This window comes from Anabrus simplex, chromosome 1 (genome assembly GCF_040414725.1).
Source record: "Anabrus simplex isolate iqAnaSimp1 chromosome 1, ASM4041472v1, whole genome shotgun sequence".
Lineage (NCBI taxonomy): Eukaryota > Metazoa > Arthropoda > Insecta > Orthoptera > Tettigoniidae > Anabrus > Anabrus simplex.
This window is the reverse complement of record NC_090265.1, coordinates 1,036,516,686-1,036,543,771: the sequence shown is the minus strand read 5'-3', so window position 1 is coordinate 1,036,543,771 and position 27,086 is coordinate 1,036,516,686. Positions and strand designations below refer to the sequence as shown.

The following is a 27,086-nucleotide window of genomic DNA, read 5'->3' as shown; positions in this document are numbered from 1 at the left end:
GAAGTTTTAGAGAATTTAAATAAAATTGACCCTAATGTAAAATTCACTAAGGAAGACGAAGTTAAACAGTCCTTAAATTTTTTAGATATAACGATCATGCGCGCCAATAATACTTTCGATTTTCAAATCTACAGAAAACCCGCACAATCTCCTATAACCATAAATAATTCCTCTTTACATCCTAAATCTCAAAAACAAGCGTCATTCTATAATTTAATACACAGAGTCTTAAAATCCTACTCTCCCCTTACAACTTAAAAATAGAATTAAACTATATAAGGAACTTGGCTAAACTTAATAGGTTCAAAGTTGAAATGATTAACCAGTTAATCAATAAAGTTAAATATAAACTATCTACGAATCTCATTCCAGATAAACCTATAAAAACTAATTACGCTACATTTACATACAATAACCCAGCCATCCACCAGATCGTCAACACACTGAGGAAATATGACACTAATATTGCTTTCAGAACAGTAAATACAAATCAAAGTATATCTTTTAATCATAATAAAGTCAATTATAAAAACAGCCATTTTTGAGATCTGGTATTTACAGATTAACTTGTGCACAGTGTGGATTTAGTTATGTTGGACAGACTGGGCGCAGCTTCTATACGAGATATATGGAGCATTACAATGCCTTAAAACACAACAAATATTCGGCGATGAGCTCACACATGAGTGAAACAGGACACCAGTTTACATCAATTGATAAGGATCTCACTATTCTAAAAAGTATAGGCAAAGGAAAACTTATGAATGAATTAGAAAATCTTTACATCTTTTTAGACCAAGCCTATCAAAAGACCATAACCTTAATGATGCCACGGAGGCAAGAAATCCTTTATATGAGCTAACTCCAAAGTTATTAGGCATTGTGAATTCAAAACATAATACAATCCCGCAAACTTTTAGAACTTCTTGTTCTAAAGCTTCCACCACCTCGTCAAATGTTAGGCCCGCCGATCTTGCTCCTAACAACCTTCCAATAACAACACATGCGCGCAAGAATCCACCCACCCTTACCCCCCCTACATGTCCTTCACTGCCTCAGTCACACCGTTATAATAGTAGAAGTAGAAAGCTCAGTCAAGCTAGCGTTGCTGGAACAGCCCGACGAACTTAATACGCACCGTACGAGTAATTACCGCCTTAGGCATTTTTGACGTATGGGAAGTCTCTTGTACAGTATTATTTAATCAACTTTCTTTAACATTTTGTTTCAGAAAGAACTCAATCATTTCTTCCAACAAATGTTTCAACGGGGTTATAACACCAACTTGACCGTTTTTTGGGTCCAATTGACTACCAACATAATTACTGACACCCGCTAGCTTTGACATATGTTATCATTAGCAACGCCTCCACAAAAAGTTCCATTTTTTTTCTACTTTCAGATATATCAACCGTATACATTTTAACATGTTTATTACGTTTACACTTCTGTTTTAAATAACTGACAGGATTTTTCCATCTTGGATTCATACTATGGGAATTGAAGAAACATCCCCCTTTGATGATTGTGTTTACACTCAAGGCCATCACAGTCTTAATGATATATAACAAAAGGATCCATTTTAGTTTTAAACTCTCAAATATTCATGTTTAACCACGTTTTAATCTTCAAAAACTGTTAATTTATTCTTTTCTTTTTTTTTAACACACTTTGGTGCATTATCGTTGTTTTAGATGTTATTGTAAAATGTTTTACGAAATCATTATTCATAATTTATAAGATTAGAAACACTCCATATGTATTATTTTTAAGATTGATATAGACTGATGATGCCCGTAAAGGAGGGTGAAACATGTATTATGTATTATGTATAAAATTTTAACCATGTGAAATAGTGGTTTATATTGTATTGTATTGAACAGGTGGACTTAAAAAAATATTGTAATGATATTCGAGACATAAGTGGTATGTTCCGAGCTGTCAGCGGAGAGATGGCGTGGAATGACATTAGTAGACGAATAAGTTTGAATTGCATTTATAAAAGTAGGAAAGATCACAATATGAAGATAAAGTTGGAATTGAAGAGGACAAATTGGGGCAAATATTCATTTATAGGAAGGGGAGTTAGGGATTGGAATAACTTACCAAGGGAAATGTTCAATAAATTTCCAATTTCTTTGAAATCGTTTAGGAAAAGGCTAGGAAAGCAACAGATAGGGAATCTGCCATGTGGGCGACTGCCCTAAATGCATATCAGTATTGATTGATTGATTGATTGATTGATTGGTTTACAGTGCTGCCATGTCAACGCACTCTCCTTGGTAGCGCACTTCGACGAAATTCAAGCCAAAATGAGGGAAAATAATATCCATATTCTTGGTATAACAAAAGCTGGCTTACATCGAGCATACCCTCTGGTATGGTACAATTTGACCGGTATTCCCTCTTACGTCATGATAGATCCGATGGCAGAAGAGGAGGTGGGGTGGCCTTGTACTGCAGAAAGGACTTGGGTGATATGTGTATCATCTAACAATGCACAGCTAGGGCTAGAATTCATGTTTGTTGAAGTCATTATTAACCAACAGAAACTCCTTATAGTTATTGTATACAAGCCGCACTAAATAAACAACTATGACTGAATTCGAATTTCGCCTACTTGACCTACTGTCTAGTTACGAGCATATTATTGCCATAGATGACTTCAACATTAACCCACTTACTAAAACGCACGAAACTAAACCATTTATTGCTGGGCTGAGTGGCTCAGACGGTTGAGGTGCTGGCTTTCTGACCCCAACTTGGCAGGTTCGATCCTAGCTCAGTCAGGTGGTATTAGAAGGTGCTCAAATACGTCAGCCTCATGTCGGTAGATTTACTGGCACGTAAAAGAACTCCTGCTGGACTAAATTCCGGCACCTCGGCATCTCCGAAAATCGTAGTAGTTAGTGGGACGTAAAGCAAATAACATTAAACCATTTATTGACATGTTTTCTTCATTTGATATGACCATCCTCTGTTTAGAGCCTACTAATCACACTTACACAGAAAACTATGAAACACACACGCTCATTGACCACATTGTGACAAATAACCTAAACAAAGTTATAATTCATGGCCAGATTCCAGTCCCAGCCATCTCTACTCATTACCTTATCTACAGTACCTATCCTACTCCCTCCGAATGCCAAAACATAAACCTAAGTATGTTATTTCCAGAACCACAAAAGGCATTGATATGGACGAGTTATGACATGACGCTTACAATCTACCCTGGAAAGATTGGACGATATAGACACGAAAGTAGACAAGTTTAACTCTCTTGTAATCTCTCTGTACGATAAACACGCCCCTAAGGGACAGATAAAAGTTACTCGCCCATAGTGTCCCTCCGCGATGCACTTTACCGACGCTTTAAACGAACTCGTGACCAAAGTGACTTCGAAAATTATCTGGTCCTTAGAAATAGAGTTAAACCGTTCGTTAGAAACTTTAAATTTACTTACTTGCAAAACATGACTGCAAACATGCTTCGTTCTTTAGTCATAGGAAAACCTCAGCAACAACCTGAGCCATGTCTGCATGGCAAATTAATAAATGTAACTATTCTGTTATTGCTAATGGCTTCTTCCGGCCTCACCATGAATGACTTAACTATTACCATGATTGTATTAGATAGGGCAGTTCCCTCAATGGTGAACTTGGATAGTCAATCTTTCCCACAGGGTACTAATTTTATCTCTTTGACTCGAATCTTTGTTTTGGTTTAGAAAGAATAATAATAATGGATCCCAAGCAGATCGGAGTGGCGTTTCTGAGTTACAGAAGGGTCTTTAAAAATTCAAACTTAGCCTATACTACCATCCTTCTTCTTACCTTGCTGGTTAATATCTTCCAGGAATGGTAATTCTTTCATGTTATTATTTGTTTGACTGTTCTTTTGTAATATTTGTTCTATTATTCATAGCTGATTGATATGCGTCTTTTCGCTCCGCAGTATAAATGGGCTGCATCTTTTCTTGTGGTTATTGTGATTATGATATGTTGATACTTGGGTCTCATATTACTTCTTTTCATGTGCACCGCATCCTAATGTAATTGCCCATCTAATGACTGTTTGCCCTTCGTGTTGGCGCAAGCTTGCACTCGTGTCGTACGAAGTGCGAACCCTGACGAGTCTGTGCATGACTATGGGATTTCTCTGATCCCACAGCTAATTCCTTTGTGCTGTGCACGCAACTTCTGATATTAATTAGACCTTGTTGGTAACCTTGGAGTCAAGCTATATGAAATTATGTTCACATTTTAATCAGCGCTGTGCTCGTATTGGTTGCCGATCCCGGCTGTGTCTGAATGTGTGCACGCATGTTGGTGTGAGAGGGGAGTGAAAGAATGACGTATCGGTCAGCTAAATTTACATTTTAATCTTGTTTCTGTATCTTATTTTTTCTTTTCGTACGGTGCTGTTTCTTTTGCCTTTGCACCTGTCTTGGCCACTCGCTTACCCATGGGGCCGCCATGTTTATGTTTCTTATATTTAGGCTATGCGCTTGCCTGGGATTCTCCTTTTGGTTATTTTATATATTTTCCTTGGTCCAGAGATGTTTCTCTGTGCCATGCTGATATCTAACATATTTTATTTTTTCCTGCTCGGGGTTTTTTCTCCTTGATGCGTGGGAGTTGGACGATCTATGGTGATTGTTGGTAGGAGGGTGAAGTTGAAACGTGTGTGAGAAAATGATACGATATTAAACTCATGGAAAGAACAATCTGCTATATCTGTGAAACAAATATTTATACTGGCATATTAAATAATGATTTTTGATTTAACTGAGTGAGCTCGTTGAAAGTTTAATTTTACCTCGGAGTGTGATAACATCATGTTCACATACCAATGTTATGCCACCAACTGGGTCAAGTCTACTCATGTATGTACCCGTTCTTATCCTTTTAACTGATTCCTTTTATTCTTTCCTTCTACCTTTATTTTACGATATTAATAAACCCTCACTGCGTGTACTTCAATTTTATTACTTGTAGAATTAGTCTCTTACTTTTTTTTTATTGGTAATCAGGCTCCTTTCCACTTCAAGGCTGTGTTCTTTGGCCTTTCCTAGTTGTGATCTACGCCTCAATTCTCTTTCACGGTATTTATTTGTGCTGGATTGTGTCTGCGAAGGGAGGGGGTGTGGCTCAAATGGTAGCGACTAGGGTATCTCCTCCAAAAAAGGGTCGGACGAGGTAGAACTGGAAATGATGATTTATGTTGAGTATATTAAATCAGTCCGAATTGTCCCTCGATTTAGTCTTGTGAAGCCATTATGTTCTGATTTTAATCCTAAGTGTTATTGGTAATATATGTATTCTTATGATCATTTTCATGTGTGTTGTGTTTGCTGTCATTGAAATTTTGCCTTGAATATGGAAAGTCAGAAAGCTTTAGACATGAGCAACGAAAGCAAAGTTTTTACTGGGGAAATCTCCAACCTTGAAAAAGAAAAGAGGCATGGTCTGGATGATGTTAATGCATCGCTCGTATCTGGTAGCGATAGCGGTAGATGCCCCGATGGTAGGAATGCTATTGCCTGTAGAAATTGTGCCCTCGCCCAGAACCGCGTGAACCCCGTTTCCCCCAATTCTAGACCCGTTCGTGACCGTAGCACGAATATTAACCCTGTTTTTGATCTCGTCAGGAAATGGAAATTAAATTTTTCTGGAGAAGGAAATAGCTCCAGTGTCATTGAATTACATGAAAGAGTTGAAGATATCGCCGAATGCAGCTCCTTGTCCCTTGACCTATTCATTCCTGTCATCCCTGGGATGCTAGAAGGGCCAGCGTTGAAATGGTTCAGGCTAATCAAAGCTAATATCCAATCCTGGGAAGATTTTGCTATTCGTATCAAACAGCGTTTTGGGTTGTCCGACATTGACTACTGTCTAAAACAAGAAATTTTCAGAAGAACCCAGGGAGTATGGGGAGAGGATTGATGACTACGCCACCGGTATTTTGACCTTGTTCAACCGTTTGTGTGTCAAGGTGCAACCCCTTCTCGATTTCGCCCCTTTGGTAGTCCCGATCGCAGGTCCAGCATTGTATCTCTGCCTCGACGCTGCATTAATGCCGTCCAATCTTCTAACTCGGCCATGGTAAGCAACACTGCAGCAAGGAAGTGCTGGAATTGCGCGAAAAAGGGCACATTTCAAAGAACTGTTGGTCTAAGCCTCCTCTGAAATGCTCGAAGTGTGGTCTTAATGGTGTCACTCAGCACGTGTCCCCTCGGTGCAACTCTCGGCAGGGAAACTAAATCCGCGCCGGCGTGATAGCCCGTCGTTGGCGCCAGATTTTGGTGTTAATAAAAGGATTTGGGGCCTTCCCTTGTCTACACCCTGGGCCAAGATTTATTATGGATCGCGCGAACTATATACCTTATTAGATACCGGTTCCTGCGGTTCCTTCGTCAACCAATCCCTTGTGCCTTCCATGAATTTAAAATATCTCCAAGCCTGCGACAGCTCTGGACAGTTCATGTCTGCTGATGGCCGTCAGGTATGTCCCGTGGGTTGAATCAAATGTCATATTAAAATTCATAACCTTTCATGAGATTGGACATTCATTGTTGTTCCCGATCTATCTGTCCCCGTCATTTTAGGAACCGATTTTATGCTGGCTACTGGTCTATTCATTGATTTTATCACCTGTACCTTTGCCTCTCACTTCAAATCTGGCGTAAATTACCCTTTTGAAGCCCCTTTCCAATGTGCTACTATATGCGCCCTTTCGAAATCCCAGCTTCCCAACGCCTCGTGATTTAAGTGATAACCAAAACTTAATGTTGAACAGTTTATTGGAAGAATTTTCTGCTGTCTTAACTGCTGATTTAGGTTGTGCTAAAAATTTCTCCTATTCCATCGAACGGTATATTTAGGTTTAATATGCTTACAATATTGTGATTTTTTATTTCCCACCTTTTCAATACAATTGGTTTTATGTTGTTAGATCATAATGCTACAACACTGTTTTATAGGGACACTTTTAAAATGAAACTAAGAAAAACATACACATGACAAATGAACAAAGGTGCTGTATACTAACATTGTTTTTTTTTTTTTTTTTTTTTTGCTAGGGGCTTTACGTCGCACCGACACAGATAGGTCTTATGGCGACGATGGGATAGGAAAGGCCCAGGAGTTGGAAGGAAGCGGCCGTGGCCTTAATTAAGGTACAGCCCCAGCATTTGCCTGGTGTGAAAATGGGAAACCACGGAAAACCATTTTCAGGGCTGCCGATAGTGGGATTTGAACCTACTATCTCCCGGATGCAAGCTCACAGCCGCGCGCCTCTACGCGCACGGCCAACTCGCCCGGTCTAACATTGTTTAATATCTATTTAAGCGAATAGGAAATTGTTTTAAATTAGGTTATAAGATAAGTAGACCCATCTTCCCTTCCCACTCAACACTCCCCACCTATTTTAATTATTTTTATCTTTTTAAATTAGTTTTGTTTTAAGCATAACAAAGGTACTATTTTATTATGGTTTTTTGTGAAGATAATTCTATGTAATTTAACATAGCAATGTTATGTAGCTGAAGATGTTCCTAAGGAATGAAACCTACAACCGGTTTTCCAGTCAGTGACCGGGTCAGGGATGGAATTAATGAAGCCCTCATCTCGCAACGAGGATAGGAATTGTGCCGGCTACCAAAGCCTATCACATTTCTCTGGGGCAATGATTAATGACCAACACATGAAATGAAATGAGAATGGAGAGTGTTGCTGGAATGAAAGATGACAGGGAAATTTAAAATACCAATGAAAAACAAACTTAAAGAAAGAACTAGACACCATCCGCTCCATTGCCAAATTCAATCAATATAACGACTGTTTCATAGAAAGAATTATAAATAAATTCAAGCATCGACTAAGTACAACGTTAGAAAAAGAAAAACCCAACCATATAGCATATTCTACCTTCACTTTCAACGAAAACGTTTACAGTGTCACCATCTTTAAGGAGCATAATATCAAGATATCCTTTCGTACTAACAATAAACTTTAACACAATAAACAAAAATAACTTCTTGAGGTCAGGGGTATACCGGTTTAGTTGCAATAACTGCAGTTCCACATACATAGGACAGACCGGACGAAACTTCAGAATCAGATATATAGAACACGTCAATGCTATTAGATACAATAGGTTTTCGGCAGTGGGCCAACATATGCCTGACACGAAACATACTTTTATCACCACAGACCAAGACTTGGAGATTTTCAGAACATTAGGAAAAGGTCCACTCTTAGATGACACCGAAAATTGCTTCATGCACCTGGATCAGTTTTTCAACCCCAATTTAAACTTAAATGAAATTTCTGAGAAACCCAAGGTTGTTTACGACTTCTTATTACGGTTCTTTAGGATGTTAAGTTTACGAGAAAGCGTTCGATCTTTCACGCATTACATAACACCCTACCTTGCAATACGTCCCCAACGCATAGCCCTCCAGATCTGCCCCCAATACCTCCCCTGTCCTCTCCAAGCCTCTCCCTTCCTTTCCTCCCCTCTCTCAACTACCTCTACCCACAAACCTGCTTCAGTTGTCAACTCCTCTCCATAGAGTAAGTATGCTTCCTGGGACACTGCGGCAAGGTGAGTTCTCACACTTTAACTCTCTATACCTATGCTTCATTTGACTCGCCCTTTACAGAACTCCACATTAAAATCAGCTCTCCGTTCTCTCTAGGTTTCAAGTTCCGCTTGAACTGAGGAACCTTAGTCCTACGTATCATCCTAGGACTTACATCTACACTAAAAACCACCTTCCGATGCACAAAGTACAACTTTAAGATAAGCAGACTATGCTATCAACAGTGCTCATATTATTCCTAAGTGCCGTATTTCTCTATGAATAAGATTTTAATGTGTTCATAAAGTTTTATCATACCAAAGCACAACTTTACAGAAAGTGCCTCAACTCATCTACCAAAACAATACAAGACCATTACGCCGCCAACGCATAGCAATCCTCAGATATTTTATATGAACTATTTTAATTGTGTCATTATACGAATTTTAGCTAATTTGTGTGTATTGTTGCTGTATGTACATTTATTCTCTTGCTTAGTTTTACATAAGGATGATGATGACATTGAAAACATGTCAAAACCGATACCTTTATAATAATAAAAATGTTGTAATATAATTTATGTGCAACAGTTTTTTATGTATTGAAACGGTGGATTCCATTACATTAAATTGCTTTTGTAATGTTTACCAAGCTATTTGAGATTCTGACGGTGATAAGAATGAGATACCGTGAAAGAAGAATTATCTACAATCTGTACAAAAATCAGTCAGCAGTGATAAGAATCAAAGGCTATGAAAAAGCAGCAGCAATCCAGAAAGGAGTGAGGCAAGGCTGCAATTTATTCCCTCTCATTTTTTGTGTTTACATAGAACAACTAATAGAAGAAATCGAGGAGGAATTTGGAGAAGGAATCACAATCCAAAGAGAGGATATCAAAACTCTGAGATATGCTGATGAGATTGAGTCTGTAGAAGACCTGGAGAAACTGCTGAATGATAATTATGGGCACAGTTTTAGAGAAGGTATATGTATGTATGTATAGTATGTTCAGTCCGTCAGCAATGCCGCTGGTGGGATCCTCAACAGCTCCGCCATCAGCTGTCATAGATGGCCTAGGCATCACTGAAGAGGCGTACTACGGAAATGAGGAGTGATGTAGTTTCCCGTTGCTTTCCTCACCGAGCCAGAGTTGCTATTACATATCAGTCTGCCAAGCCCATTTAAATGCATACACCAACCGACCCCATGAGCAACATTTTCACAACATTCATACCAGGGACTGGCTGGATAAGGATTGACATTACTAGCATCGCTCATACCTCAGTCACTTTCATATTGTCAAAGCCAAGGATAAGACAGAGACAGATCTACGAAAGTAACAAAATTCCTCTAGCCTATACCAGAAGACATAGTGCACTGTAAACACTAGGTCCTGCCAGCAAAGGCGAGAGAAGGTGTACAAGATGCAAATAAATAAATCCAAAACAAAGGTACTGGAGTGCAGTCAAATGAAGTCTGGTGATGCAGGAAATATTAGATTAGGAAATGAAGTCTTATTAATATTTAAAAAAATGTTATTTGCTTTATGTCCCACTAACTACTTTTACGGTTTTCGGAGACACCGAGGTGCCAGAATTCAGTCACGCAGGAGTTCTTTTACGTGCCAGTAAATCTACCGACACGAGGCTGACGTATTTGAACACCTTCAAATACCACCGGAATGAGCCAGTATCGAACCTGCCACGGTGGGGTCAGAAGGCCAGTGCCTCAATCGTCTGAGCCACTCAGCCCGGCAATAAAGTCTTAAAGGAAGTAGATGAATATTGTTACTTGGGTAGTAGAATAAGAAATGATGGCAGAAGTAAGGAGGACATAAAGTGCAGACTAGCACAGGCATGGAAGGCCTTCGTTAAGAAAAGAAATTTGCTCACTTAGAACAATGACAAAGGAATTAGAAATATGTTTTTGAAGACTTTTGCCTGGAGAGTGGCACTGTATGGAAGTGAAACATAGATGATAACGAGCTCAGAACGAAAGAGAATAGAAGCTTTACAAATGTGGTGTTAATGTAAAATGCTGAAGGTGAGAAGGGTAGATCGAATCACAAATGAAGATATACTGAATCGAATCGGTAAGAGAACGATTTGGCAAAATGTGAGCAGAAGAAGAGACAGAATGATAGGGCACATTTTAAGGCACCCAAGTCTTGTACAGTTAGTTTTTGAGAGAAGTGTAGGCGGTTAAAACGGCAGGGGTATACCAAGGTATGAATATGTCAAACAGATTAGAGTAAATGTAGGATGTAGTAGTTATGCAGAAATGAAAATAGCACAGAATAGGGTGCATCAAACTAGTCTATAGACTGATGACCCAAACAGCAACATATGGATTCCATACAAAATGTTTAGTTTTATTAATACCGTATTTACGCGAATAATACCCGCATATTTTTGAAAAAAATTGAGGCACGAAATTGGGGTGCGGGTTTTATTTGAGTGTATGTTGGCATTTTTTTTCAAAGTCAGCCTTCCTAAAGTTAGGGTGCGGGGATTATTTGCGTAAATACGGTAATATTCTTTTGTCCTGCATATCTTGCCAAGGACAACATACTGTATTTACTGTGTGAATGTGTAGCTATTGGACTATATTGGCTATCTTAATATTTCCATAAATTTGTCTATGTTTCTTTTGACATGCAAAAAAATGTATCGTTATAAGAAAAATATACTTACCCACAAATGTGCACCGAGTCTAGAACCCGCCCTGAAACTAATTCTAAATACGAGCCTGATTGCCCTCACAGACATTTTATATGGTTAATTTACATAAAATTACTACGAGGCAATGAAAATCTATCTCCTTTTCGCTGTGTCTGTTTAATTCAAGAAGGAGCAGAAGAAGAAGAAGAAATGTGGTAGAGTCAATTGTTTTAAAAGGCAAAACAGCATTGTCAACCCATCTAAACATTAAATGTAGGAGAAAGTGCAAGAGTTCTGATCCTTTGGAGAATGAAGGTCTCATCCAAAGAGGATAGAATAGAATAGAGAAGAATAGAATAGAATAGAATAGAATAGAATAGAATAGAATAGAATAGAATAGAATAGAATAGAATAGAATAGAGATGAAACTCAATGATAAATTTCGGTACAAGGCACTCGGCGCTAGTAGTTTCAGTGCCCGATCGGAGATAGCGCCACAGTGCACATTTTGTGCACCATGTTACTGCTATTATCAACAGATAGCGCAGAGAAGTGACATCCGGCGCAGTGACGCGCATCCGGGTATGCTTACAGCTCCTCCCCCCTCCTTTCCCTCGCTCCCCCCCACCGCTCACCCTGTCGATATTAAAGCAGTTCTACTACTTCGATGCCCAATACATTGTAATTCATATCTTTTTATTTCCAAGTACTTACTATGTTGTAAATAATGATCTGATACCCCTAGTTCGTATGGCATACTATGTTACTGAGAACATAACCACATACCTAAAAGCAGCTTTAACTTCAAATGAATGATTGACACATTAACACAAAGCTGATATTAAAACAAATAAGAAATCCCTTCGAAAGCAAGACAGCAGAACACACCATATGCAAGAGAATGGGGTATCACATCAATATCCAAGTACCACATGAAAATAAAAATAACAGAATTAAATGCACTGAGACAGGAAATATATAGAACTACATTAATAGAACCATTCAGCTTTCAGCCCCTGAGGTGTACTCAAACAGGAAATGCAGGATTTCAGGAGGACTGGCAAAGATATATTTCTAATAAACAAGCACAAGGAACAAAGATATACAGCACAAGCACATGAGCACTTGGAATTCAAACATTCAAAGTTTCAAACAACACAAATTCTGTAGCATCATGGGAACTATCGCTTAAAATTGATATAAGTTCGAACAAGGTTAATCGATTGGGTAAAGTCGGATTCAAAGCAATCCAGCAATATTATCTCCATAATACTTGACGTGATACGGCTAATTCTTTGTTAGAAGGGCCCACTGATTGACGTTAGACTTGAAATACTTCACTTCGAGACAAACTGCCTTTAATTATTAATATCGCTCATTTCATGTCTACTTACCTGCCATCTACAGAACCTTTCTACAACTATCTACACGTTATGAATGACCTCCAGCGCCATCTAAAATCAGGGACGGAAACTACCTGAAGCTAGCTACAGATTGGAACCATAAGTCCCATTAGACTTTCACCGGGGAGGTCTCAACTAAAGAAACAAAACGGTAATAGATCTGAAAATGAAACTCCCAATGCCTTACAAAACTAATACAGCAGGGTACGAAAATAAAACATTAAGTGAACATAGGATTTTGAATAGGACAGATTAAAAAGACTAACCTCGGATTATGGGAAGCAATGACAAACTTAAGCGACACGCCACCATATGGAGAAGTGTAGCTTTGATGATAGCATTGTTACAGTGAGTGTAATCTACTCATAAATAAGGTAGCTTCAACAAAGGGAAGATGAAGCAACAGTACCTAATATGTAACCGAGCGTGTTGTACGGGCCATATAGATGTAACTTGTATTCTGCAGATCGTAGGTTCGAAACGCATCATCGACAGCCCTGAAGATTGTTTTCTGTAGTTCCCTATTTTTACACCAGGCAAATACTAGGGCAGTTATTATGGCCATGGCTCTTCTTTCCCAGTCCTCTTTAAACAATAATCACCACCACTTGCCTTTTCCTATCTGATAGTTGCCGAAAACTTATACGACTATATACATATAACCTACCCATACAACCTACTTTTTAGTTTTCACTATTATGTGTGTTTACTTGGCAGTAAATATAAGTGAATCCCTCACGGTTGATGTATGTGACAGCCTTTAATCATCGCAACACGTAACTCTGATATGTATGTAGTCGAAGTGACCTATAATTCCATGGAAATTACCCCATGTATACAATGAAATATATCGGTCTCCAAGAATTGTATTCAAGTTGACAATTACCAGACTGTCCCTTTGTCAGTCTCAAGAAACAAGTCTCTCGAAAACCAAAACATTATTTTAAAATCTATCTCCCCGTACATATCAAACGAATTGCTGTGATTTAGCAGCGGGCGACCAACAGAGAGGCCGTCGGACTAATCTTTCTTCCCGGAATCGTCTCAACATGATACAGTGGAACGTCGATTCTCCATTTTTGGAGGGACCACGGAAAAAAAACGTACAACATGGGAAAACTGAAAATTCGGGAACAAATGAATCATCAACAATTTGGCTAAACATCACCAAAAAAAAATTTGTATACTTATAATCTTACAAACACCCCTAAACCAAACCAAACTACAGCCCCAATGGGCCTTCTGCCTACCAAGCGACCGCTCCTGGCTCTCGAGACCAGGGTCGCCATCTCATCATTAAATAGTGCCTCAATTAAAGGTAATCGTAGAATGAGTGAACCTGGAAACAGTCCTCATATCCAGGTAAAAATCCTGACCTGGCCGGGAATCGAATCCAGGCCCTCCTGGTGAGAGGCAGGCAAGTTCGACCGCGGGGCCGGCTTCAAACGTTAATTAACAGTACGCGACTTAAAAATCTTGAAACTTTACATTCAGTTTTACTGGGGAAACTTTGTCTGTTTCCTATGAACACTTCTTTCAGTCCAGCAACTTTGATCAGTCAAACTGTTCGAAAAACCTAATAACACCAAGCCAATCAACAATCGACCGCAAGTAGTTTTTAATTCTCTAATCTAATAAAATAAAGCACATTGGAGACAAAAGCACCCAACATGATGGCGAAATCCCTTTTTCTTTAAATCTTCCATTGTAATTTTGTCACCGGTTTACTGTTTGTAGTCAGTTTATGGAAATCTTGTACCGAGTAAATTAGGCCTACATCGACTTTTAAAGGTTATGCTAAACTCGAGAATATGGTTTCGAACGTAAGTATCGATTCTCAAGTTCTCGAATGCATTATATTAAATTCTGCCCGTCACTAATCACAATCAAATTGGAAAGAGAGAAAATACTATCAAAACTTCCGAATTTTCGACTATTCGTACCTTGAGCTCAGCTGGAAAGCACGCTCGCTGTACAAGTCGGTACGAGTGCAAAATGATGCAAAGTTTTTTAATGTAACATGCGCAAATATAATGACTGCGGTTTTTATAACATTTTAACACAAAAACATGAAATTCCCAGTCTTACATTCGGACCAAAACAGTAACAGGCAATCTCAAAACCTCCCATGGCCTTATGTATGTAAGGTGCAACATCTGTTCTGGTCTCGATAACATAATCGTATACGATATTAAAATACTAAATTTGTGTTACTTAAGAAGGAGCAATTTTGATTCCTGCCTGATAGCTCAGCGACTATACAGTGCCCTGAGGGAAGTACCGAAAACCTGTTCGGCGATACACTCGAAAAAAAAAAAAAAAAAAAAATCTAACACTGGAGATAATATAGATGTTTTGCAAGTATGAACATTTGACAAAACTTGTTCCATCTTCAAGTAGAGCTGTCGAAATGTGCTCTGTCTCCTTCCAATTGTTGTGGACACACTCTGCTTTATGATTTTGATTCTCTAAACAATACCACCCAAATGCGATGCTAAGATGGTCCCTTATGCAAGTTCACCGCCGAGCGCTTTTCCGGTATAGTACTTCCTCAAATTACCGCAATGACGGGACGTTAACACCAAGATCCGTTAAGCATGCTGTAGCCATCCTTTCATGATATACAGTTCCTTGAAAAACTCACGATCGAGGATTTAGCGTTGATGGGACTGAAATTTCTGGACGGTTGATACGGGAAATCGTTTCTTCGAGGAACGAATAATGTGGGATTTTTACAACATGATTTAATTAGGATGCTCGCGGGACCATGTACTTTGAATGGATAATAGGGAAAACGTAGTTTCCAGGAACGTATAATCGAGGTTCTACTGTAATACAAATTACATGGTTTCATGGTACATAACCTCTGATTGTGATTCACTCCTCTCATTTGGGGTTAAACAGTGCTCTCGGCAGTGTTTAAACATGACCGGTTGAACATCGAGACAGTGTCTAAGTGATAAATAATGTCACTGCAATGCGGCAGCCATACATACGCATTGTTTAACCGCAGACATCGTCTAAATACCGTTTCTGCAATCGGCCCAATATACTTACTCTATGCATGTGTATTTCAGAAGATCTGGTAGATTTCCCATTTGTAAAGAAATAGGGTGAGAAGAGAGAAAGTCTTAATTATCAACCAATTTTCTATAACACGGTTAACTAAAAAAGAATAATTCATATACACACTCACCTGTGAAGAGATCATTAAATGCATCCTCAGGAATCTGATTGAGAACATTAGTAAGATCATGTTCCTCCAAGAGACGTGTTGCCTGGTTGGCAAGTTCAACTGGATCGAGTGGTAATTCTTCGGACATACCCAACACAACTTCTTCTTCCACAACTTGCACATCTGGGAATAATACTGTCAGAATATAAGTACAACAATGACGTTATCATTAACACAAATATGAGAGATTAAAATACCTAATCAATGTAACAAATGTGAACAGTTTATTTTCAGCAACATTTCAAAATAATTAGTTTATAGTTTAAATGCTGTAAGTGCTTACTTAATATTCTCTCAACTACTATTGGTCTAGAAAGCAGGAATTGCTCTGAAAGAAATTCTGGAATGAGTCAAATATATCTAATGACATGGGTCTTGATAATTTTGACTGGTAAGAATGCCTGATTGGGCTGCACCTTGATTAAGGCACCGGATGCTACCTTCCCATTCCTAGCCCTTTCCCATCCTTGCATCACTGAAACCTTCAGATGTGTCAATGCAATCATAGCATATATAAGAGAAAGTTGTTATCACTTCTCCCCGAACATATACATTTGCCTTTGTCTGCAGAAGGCACTATGGCATCTGGCCAAAACTGTTGAATGGTGAATGGCAGTTGCTGGCTGGGGCCTATTCCACAAAAGTATGGTCTTGTACATTACAAGTTACTAGTGTGGGTTCTTGTAATGTATGGAGTTGTACATTCCTGTTCCACAAAAGATTGATAGTCTCTTGTATATTACTAGTGAATTGTTACAAGTTTTACAAGTGACAACATATCAATAAACATACTACGTCATAGCATGAATCAGCTGTTTATCTTCATATTCCATTCGTTGAATTAGGTTATGTTTGCCTCATTTATCTTAATATCGTATATCTTAATATCGTATTTTACCGGGCGAGTTGGCCGTGCGCGTAGAGGCGCGCGGCTGTGAGCTTGCATCCGGGAGATAGTAGGTTCGAATCCAACTATCGGCAGCCCTGAAGATGGTTTTCCGTGGTTTCCCATTTTCACACCAGGCAAATGCTGGGGCTGTACCTTAATTAAGGCCACGGCCGCTTCCTTCCAACTCCTAGGCCTTTCCTATCCCATCGTCGCCATAAGACCTATCTGTGTCGGTGCGACGTAAAGCCCCTAGCAAAAAAAAAAAAAAAAAAAAAAAAAAAAAAATATCGTATTTTAAGTTAAGTTATGTAGCAAAGATTCAAAGAACTCTAATATTTCTGTGAATTTCTCAATGCTACAATGCTATTTTTCAGATTATTTCTTTGATGATAGGAAATTACTCCGTTATTATCACCCATTCTGTTCTTCCACGATCCTCGCATATGTTCCACTATAGTCTGACATACCCACCTTAGCCTGTCATTTGGAATCAGATGCCGCTAATAATGACATTTGGCCGCCAAACTTAATTGTTACAAAATTGCACACTCTGCATGAATTGTTAAAATGGTGTTAAGGAAAGGAAGTTATTCATTTTGAAGGAAATAGAAAGAAGGAAAGATATTCATTTCGTTGCATTCAGCGAGTCTGAAAAAACAAGACAAAATAAAGGGTTGGATGGAAATATTTGATTTGGAAAAGCACATGGAGCTTTTGAGGGAAAAAGTTGGATTGATGATTGGAATTACTTGGAATTAATGATTCCAGGAATGTCCTTCTTGGAACATGTTTGTTGAGTATTTTCAGGTCAATGAACAATTTGAGGAAATTTTATATCGTTTATTGCAGCTACCACAGAATGTATTGACCTACAGACTGAAGATTTTGTCATCCCATGCATGTGTGCAATACCATGGTACTAACCACCATTTCCTAGCCAAAGCAGTGTTGTTAGTAGGCCTAATTGTTGTTTAGCAGAGAGAGATTTATTTCTGTTCGTAGGATGTTTTAACCTATGCCCAATATCCAACAAAAGTTCTTCCACTTGTATTGTGCTTAACCTAAAACGCTCATTGTATTCAAATACAGTGTTAAACTGGAAGTTTATTCTTTCCCTGTACAGACGGTAGTTTTCATTTTCATCACCATCACTGTCACTACTGCTAGATCACATGTTTATCAAAATATATCTGAAATAAGTATATTTAGCACTAGTACATTTATATATTATTGTCCTTTCACTGGTAGAGAATACTTCCCAATTCACTAGTAAGTTACTAGTACTACTACTTTTGTGGAACATACCTATAAAAATTCACTGGTAATTTGTAAGTCATCATCATCATCATCATCATCATCCTAAACCATCTCCAGTTTCCCGGGTGTGGTATATGAGCCTCCTCCATCTCATCCTGTTCTTGTACCATTCTTCCTCCACCAACTTGTCCCAATCATGACCTCTCAGCATTACATCGCTCTTAACTAAATCTATCCATTTCCTTCGTGGCCTTCCCACGGGTCGTCTTCCTTCTACCTTTCTGTCAAATTCCTTCCTTGCAGTTCTGTTTACTGGCATCCTCTTCATGTGACCAAACCACTTCAGTCTTGATATCTGAATCTTATTTAGGAGAGAATTGTCTATTCCTACTTCTTCTCTAATTTTCTAATTCCTAATCTTGTCTTTCCTGGTTTTCTGGATCACAGTGCGTAGGAATTTCATTTCAGCTGCCTGAAGTTTGGAATTATCTCTATTGGTCAGTGTTGTGGTTTCAAGACTGTATGTAAGAATTGGTGTATAATAGGACTTGTACAATGTCATTTTTGTTTTCATGGGTATTTGCTCATCCCACAGCAGGTGGAGGTAAGTATGGATTAGTAAAGTACAACCATAGCGTATCGAAAAGGAAGTGCGACATCTTCTCCATTCGCCTGTAAGAGAGCTCAACAGGTTGGTGGGACACCCGCTTGGTGGTAGCACAGGCGATTACGATGTCAACAAAGACCCATGGCCATTACCCCGCGTTATATTTGCCTTCAGATGTAGTAATTTTTATTGCTCATTATTGTCGCTGTCAGAGATGTTTTGACAGTTTGCATTATTAGTGTATTCACGATTGAGTTGTGTGAGAAGTGTTATGAATTAAATACCTCAGTCTTTGTCGCTACTGTGCTATAAGGTAACGTATATCAGTGCGGGAGGAAACTATCACATCATGCCCTCGTGTTTTGTACCCGGCTGCAGATCTGGATATGACCGATCATCTTCAGGTAGACATTTCTTTAGGCCCCCTAAAGAGAGTGGTGTTTTACTGAAATGGGAGAAGGCTATCCATAGAAAAGACCGAAAATTAACTCATAACTGTTTCGTTTGTGACATTCATTTTTGCGATGACTTTCTAGTGAAAGTAGACTCGTTTACGGTGAATGGTGAAAGAGTAGAGATACCAAGACAGCGCTGGAAATTAAAACCAGAAGCATTTCCTCACATATTTCCTAATCTACCCAAGTATATTTCAAAGGCAGTTAAGAAACGCAACTCCCCCACGAATAGGCAATCCACACGAAGAGATTTCTCTAATAAAAGCCCTGAACAGATCGTAAATATCAGTGATAGTGATCAACCTGTATGCTCAGTAGTTGAAGATAGCTCTAATGTCGCAGATGCTAGGAAAACAATTGCGCTATTAAAGAGGAGATTGAAGAATCAGAAACGTAATTTCATTAGAATGCAAAATCAACTCAATGTCGCTAAGGCTAAGATACATTTGCTTGAAAAAGACATTTCTGATATAAAATCAAAGAGAAATTTCACTGAGTCAAAACAATTCGGTTCTCTCAGCAAAAAAACAGAAAATTATAGTCGATACAATGTTAAAGAAATGTCAAGCGAAAAGTAAAAAAGGAATGAGATATAGTGATGAATTTCTTCTTGATGCACTTCTTTTAAAAATAAAGTCTCCCAAGGGTTATCGGCACTGTTTAAATCATGACTTGCTGCCTTTGCCTTCTGAATCCCACTTGAGAAATTTGGTGAAGGGCCTAAAATGTTCGTACGGCATAAATGAGCATGCTACCGCTGCCATAGCAGATTTTTTAAATGGAAAGGGGAACATGAATGCTTAGGGATGTTGATATTTGACAAGATGAAGTTACGAGAAGAAATTCGCTTTAACTCGGAATTGTTGCAAGTGAATGGTTTTGTTGATTTGGGGAAATTTACTGAAGATAAAAGCAAGGGTCAGTTGGCAAATCATGCTCTAGTTTTTATGTGTGTTCCTTTTCTATATAACTGGATACAACCCATAGCGATATATGCTAGCCGGAACGCCACCCCTGGTGATATAATTGCAAACATTCTCATTCAAGTCATCACACAATTAGAGCAAGTAGGTGTCCGAATCATTGGTTTCACATCGGATGGTAGCCAGTCGAATAAAAAGTTGTGGAAATGCTTAGGAATATCTGGTAACATAAAGAATCTGAAGTGTTATATTATTTCCAATCCAGCTGACTCCAACAGCAAATTATGGGCATTTTCAGACGCGCCACATATATTTAAATGTGTAAGAAATCATTTTCATGACAAAGGACAGGTTAATTATAATGGCAATATTGTTGATTATTCATTCTACAGAAAAGTTTACGAATGTGACTCGTCTACTGAATTTTCCGGATTGAAAGTTTGCTACAAACTGACCTCTGCCCACTTGGATCCTAATTCGTTTCAGTGAATGAATGTAAGACTGGCATTTCAACTATTCAGTAGATCAATCACTATGGTATAGCATTCTATCGGGGTATTAAAACACAGGGTGTAGAAGACAGTAAACAAACGGAAATTTTCACAAGCGATTTAAACTGTCTGACTGACATATTAAATTCGTCTATTCCCAGTCAAGCACTGTATAAAGGATCACAGGCACATGAAACATTAATTAAATGGCAGAATGTTCTCAGAGATACTCAAAATTAATTCGCTTCACAAAGGACACTGGAGTCCTTAAGAGTTACCGTGGAAAGTACCTTAGAAGTGTCTGAATATTTGTGGGAACACAATTATAGCTATGTTTTGACAGGAAAATTTAATCAAGATCCCCTAGAACGTCATTTCGGTATCCTGCGATCACTAAGTTGTGATGATCATACGTCCACTATTGACTTTCTACATTTACACACGTTGCAGTCTATTTACGTACCGTCTAAACTTGCCTTATCGTCTGGCGGGAACTGTGAATACAGAGGTGAATCCCCATTGACGTCTCTTGTTAATCAAATGCGTATTCTTGCAAGAGAAATTGAAAGTAAAAATCGTGCAGTGAACACACAAGCTGTAGATGAAATCAGGGAAAAAATTGTGAACATCGAAAATGACATTCAAATACCAGACTGGGAAAAGAGTTTACGTGAGTTATGTGGGGGGAATTGTAACGAAGAGTACTTAGTGTATCATTTAGCCGGATACATAGTCAGGAATATTTCAAAAGTGATTTAGTGTGATTTATGTCGTCCTTTCCTTTTCAGCAAACCGACTGATAGTGTGCCTGCTTCCCTAACACTAATTAAAGATTACGGCTCAATGCAAAGCGCCACATATCTCACGTATGCGTCGGAAAGTGTTTATAATGTGTTGTTGTGAGTGGAAAATGTTGTTGCGGAAAAGCTATCGTGTATGGATAGTTTATGGGGTGATACTTTCTTTGAGTGCTTGGATAAATTAGATGTTACTGAAGTGAAGTCATCGCAGTTGGGGTGCTGTGAAGATCATGTGCTGTGTTTGCTACCAAAACTCGTATTTCACTACTTTAAATGTTGATTCTTCTTCCGCACGAAGGAGATAAGAAGGGAGCTGGTTACTTCGAAGGCAGCGAAATCCTCCAGGTAATATTCCAAAGTGTCCAGCAGACGAAATCATTTTCAAACGTAAATTGCATGCTTGAGTTTCTTAGTAGATTTTGAAGTACCGGTAGTAGTCCCGATAATGCCTCTGTTATCCTCTCACTCAGACATCACTGTGGATGGCAGTGCCATCTGTGCGGCAGTCCACGGTAACTCGTGAAGATGTCACACTTCCTCTTCGATACGCTATGGTACAACTGTAGAAAATTCTTTTGTGGAACAGAAACTCTGATATTTGTACTAGTTACTAGATAATTTATTTGTAATGTACAAGACCATACTTTTGTGAAAATGGCCTCCACTCCACACAGAATATAATGGAGGCAATTCGAAGGTCACTGCTTATTTTTTATGCATTTTGAATGGCTGAGTCTATTACAAATGCCAGCTCACCACTCAAAAACCTCCATATTTTTCAATAATAATGGTGATGAATAAATTTGACCTTTATGACTCTCTTCAAAAAGGGTAGATTTTTTGCGAGATAACACTCACTCTTGCAATACTAAGTACAGCGCTATGGCAGCATAATGATTTTGTGTTGTTTGCTCTTTCGTTATTAGCATGGTAAGTTTCTATATTCTGCGAGTACATTCTTGTTGGATAAATATCTTGTTTTGTAACAGGTTGTTTGTTGGTTTACAAGGGCAGTGATGAGCAGTGTCAGGAAGATCCCAAGAAAAAAATAACTGGACTGTATTACATTTACCTGAGAAATATTTTACTCAATTACAATTAAATTTTTTATTTTTATTTTTTCAAAATCTTCCTCTACTTGGAGGCTGCCTAAAACAAAGAATACATGAGAAGATTTCATTTTTTTTAAAATACGTAAATTATGTTTCAGTCTGGCAAAGTGGTGTCCGAGTATCAAAAGAGAACCCCTGAACGCTTTCAGCCCCCAGTCGAATGCCTTGCAACTGATGTTAAAGGTCTTCATCGCCTCTATTGTCTTCTTAGGGACTGTCCCTGTCGCACTGATCATTATACCCCTCACTTCTACGTCGTCCAGCTTTTATTTATTCATATAATACGGCATTGTAGGCAAGTAGATAACTTCTTTTCTCTGGCTACTTTGTCTGGTTGGTTGGAGTGCATTTCAAATCTTATTATGGGGTCTAATATACAGTATATCCTTTCTACCCTACTGCTGCGACAAACTACTAGTACAATTATAATCACAGAAAATATCTACGCTTTAACATTAGGTATACCAACCTTGGCCACCCTATTCACCCATTTTTCTGTCATTAACCTTGCATCTTTGGCATCTTACCCTATTCATTTTGGAGCAACTGGTAGTCTGTAAAAGAGTCACTTCATAATAGGGTCTTCTACTTCTCTAACTGCAGATGTTTTGCATAACGTTATGGTGCAATAAACCCTAAGTATAAAGGTGTTGATTTGAAATATCAAAACTCCACTGTTGCTGTAACTTGTGCCGCAAGCTAACTTATCGTTTATTGCATATAAAATAGACAATAATAATAATAATAATAATAATAATAATAATAATAATAATAATAATAATAATAATAATAATAATAATAATAATAATAATAATAATAATAATAATAACAATAATAATAATAATAATTTTAAAAAATGTTCAATTCACATGAAATCAACAAAATCAATAAATTTCATAAATAGGGAGTGTATTGTATTATATCTCAAGACTGCAAAAAATAGTACGTAGGAAAGTCTGGCAGGAACCTAGAAATTAGATATAAAGAGCACGGAAATGCAGTTAAACATAGGAGATTCTCGGCAATGGGTGAGCATATGCAAGAATACGGTCATAACTTTACAGACATAGAGGAAAGATCTGAAAATATTACACAGTTTGAAAAGAAAAATTTACAATATTTTGGAAAGAAAATGGATCAATTTCCCCAAAAAGATAATAGTAAACCAACTTTAAATGAGTCGATGAATGAAGGGAACGCGTTGTTTAAATTAGCAGATAAATACATAAGGAAGAATGCAGAAACGAACAATTAACATAACACCGGTCTATGACACATTTCCCCCTCTTAGTAGGATTTACGTAATTTGTAGTGATAACTTCCCTGCCACCTGTTCGTTCCCCTTTCCCAACGGTCACTTGGCAGCAAAGTCATAGTTGTTTTGGTTTGTAAGACAGGTTAAAGGTGACACTGTACACAAGTTTGGTCTTTCAGGCAAACATCTGAACTATTGAGTGACTGATATTCACTAACAGAATCAAGTCTTCTTTTCATTCTATCATAAGATGATTGTAATATAAATTTGTGGTCCTCTTTTAAAGGAGGAAGATAGTTTTATCTGTGTACCGGGAGGTACCACCTCTACGCCGCGCATTCAAAATTAGCGCCTAAAAGAACTCCTCTATTGGCAAAACAGCGAAACTGAAATTATACCTACTTAGAACTTTACTCAGATGTCACCACTAAAATCTGATGTAATTTTGTTATTGTGAAGTTTCCTGAACTGTGTGAATTTCTACTTGTTTGTTTTCCATTCATCAAGAAGTTTGGACATTCTTCCACAAATATCACTACTAAAAACTATGATCATGCACTCTGGTGTGAGGAATAAGAAATTATTCAAAGAAGTTTTGTATTCACCAGTTTTTTTCTTATTGATTGATGTTCATTTATTTTTGGGTTGGCAATATTTCCTTTTTATTTCCACCAGTTTTGAAACTAGCCAATCCCTAATTTCTGTAATTAATTTTCTACCAATCACAGTCATCGTCGTCGTCTTCTTCCTCCTCTTCTTCTTCTTCTTCTTCTTCGATTTTGAGTGTAACTTTTAAACATACCAATAAAAGCGAGAGGGTGTGGCTAGTTTAATCTTGAATGGTCTCGAACTTTCCCCGAGGGTTTATAAACTGCGGATTTTAAAGTTTCTTGGCCAATTGATCGTCATCTTACTGTGTGTGTGTGTGTCAAGCTGGAGGCGGGCGGCCTCTTCGTCAGCTGCTAGAACTTCTAAAAGGTAATGGCCACATAACATTTTTATTTCTTGCTAGCTCCGCAGTTTAACCTGAGGGAAAGGTCCAAATCATTATCCATGTAACCTACTTTTCTAAGTAGGCACCTTCTTTCACCTCTGCGATCCACAGGTAACCCCGTAACAATCTGGTTTGCAAGTTTTCCAAGTCAATAAAGGTCAAGGGTCCTGTGTTTTTAAGTATTAGACAAGCAGCTTTCTCAGTTGTTTATTTATTTAGCACATGGTGCAAGTTAAGCCACGCACACACTGAGTAACTGAGCTTTCTAAGTAAGTTGAATTTTAAGTATTTAAATATTTGTCAGTAGTAAGATTCTGGAATTAAGTTTGTTCTTTTCTTTATGTATTTTAGAACAAGAAAGGACCGTGAAGTAATTAATGATTGAGAGGGTCAACAGTATGAGCTGCTAATAGTTAACGTCTTTTGTGCATTAATTTAGAATTTTATACAGGTACAGACTCTTTTAGCAATGTTTTCATTATGTGTTTTTTGTATTGAAAAGATATTCTGAGAAAAGAATTATATGTTTGTATTTTATAGGGTGATATATTTACTGTAATTTGTATTTTATAGGGTGGTATATTTAATGATTTTTTTAATCATTTAACCAAGAACAGTTCAGCAGTTACTATAAATTTTTATAATTATTTTAAGGTGCCAAGTGTAAATTAATTGTGATTTTATGATATAACAAGTCCAAGAGTATGTTTGGTGATTATTATGACGCTAAAGAAGAGAACATTCTAAGTTCTCAAAACATGTACAGGCATTAGAAACATAATGAAGACTGTTAACATTCACACTTTCACGGCCTGTACTTGAAGACTTTTGGTCTTATGCCGTGTCAAGAAAACAAGGTAGCTGAAAACTTTCTTAGGTTTGTTATTTCACTCTACAATTTTCAGATCCAATCACAAAAGCACAATCTTTGTAACAGATGGTACCGGGAGGGAAATATTCCAAAATATTTGAGTAAGAACAGAGTTGAAACTCTTCTCTCAAACTTAAGGTTTGACAACCCTGACAACAGAAGTGAACACACAAAACTTGATCCTACTAAGCCATTGATTGGACTAATGAATTACGGAACTACAGGTGAGAAATGTAAATTCCGATATAAGTATCGGCCGCCGCCATCATCTATAAATGTTCAGTGAAGTTTATGTAAACATACCTATATGGGAATGGAGGCACTTTCTCGTATGGGGGCGGTAATAAAGGTCAGTGTGTCTTGAGGTCAATGCCCTGCCGGCGTTCAAGCTACAAGCGCACGATAAACAATACTAGTCTTATCAGTAAGGCCATGAACACAGCTGAATATCTTCACTAAAATTTGATGATAAACAGCTGTGATAAAGGACATTATCTTAGTCATCGAGTATGATTGCAGGTACAAACAGCAATGGCCAGAGGTACTCTGAATGAGGAGATAAAAGGCTAACTTTGGAATGAACTTGACGGATGAAGCTGAACCTTTAAACCAGTTTCAGTGATGGGGTCATGCGAGGTGAATGGATGAGGATAGGTTACCTAAGACAATAATGGACTTTGACACGGAGAGTATGGAGGGAGCAGAAGGAGACCAAGGCAATGATAGGTAGACTGGGTTTTAAATAATTTAGTGGTAAGAGTAGAACTAAATGAGGCCACAGAGCTAACTAAAAACAGGGGATTGTGGAGACACGTAGTAATTCCCAGAGGCTTGCAGAACAAATGCTTTTGCTAGTAAGCCAGCAAATATTTCATAATTTTCTAGTCTACTGCTTGCCTTAATTACCTACCACAGGGAATCTTTATTATACCTATAATAAATTTCAATGAAATAACAAAATACCATACCTGGTTGCTCCTGTTCAATCACAGGCTGAGGTTCTGGAGTAGTAGAATTTTCTACAACCTCCTCCTTAATATAAGGCTCAAAACCATCTGATGGAGAAGAATTCTCCCCACCATTTATATCTAAAAAGGAAAATCAATGGAATTAAGTAGAGGTGATATAAATAAATCAAAAATGGATTTCTTAATTTAAATCAGATTTAACTAAAGAATTTACCCTTTCTGATGCCAATTCTATGTGGAGGGATATATTCACTAGTGTGTGTGTGTTTCTGGGATTGTTGGTAGTGTAATGTGTTGTACGTAGAGTGTATTAAGATCACACACACGCAGTCCCCGAACCAGAGGAATAAACTATATGCAGTTAAAGTCCTCGGCCTGGCCAGGAATCGAACCCGAGGCCCTCTGAACAGAAGGCTGGTCATTCAGCCAAGGAGTCTGACATTTAATTTAATATATTTAATCTTAGGTATACAAGTCAATAAGAAACAGAGACAGGAACACTTAAATACGTTGTGAATGACAAAAAAAACTTTGCAACCCTATAATTATGTTCTACACCCATTAGAATATTTATATTT

The 27,086-nt window shown here is 38.0% G+C and overlaps 1 protein-coding gene across 5 annotated transcripts in view; it reads right to left on the bottom strand.

Annotated features, from left to right (window-relative positions):
• Positions 1-27,086, bottom strand: part of l(3)L1231 (lethal (3) L1231) — a 307,686-nt gene that overhangs the window by 182,723 nt on the left and 97,877 nt on the right. For 4 of the 5 annotated variants that reach the window (XR_011017581.1, XM_068225344.1, XM_068225345.1 and 1 more), the window contains exons 6-7: positions 26,509-26,628; positions 15,848-16,021 (exon numbers count right to left, since the gene is read on the bottom strand). Coding sequence is in view for 4 of the 5 variants with exons in the window: in XM_068225344.1 (XP_068081445.1) it covers positions 15,848-16,021; positions 26,509-26,628 (294 nt within the window). In the remaining variant the exon portion in view is untranslated. The remainder of the gene's footprint in view (positions 1-15,847; positions 16,022-26,508; positions 26,629-27,086) is intronic. The other variant, XM_068225343.1, reaches the window with a different exon arrangement.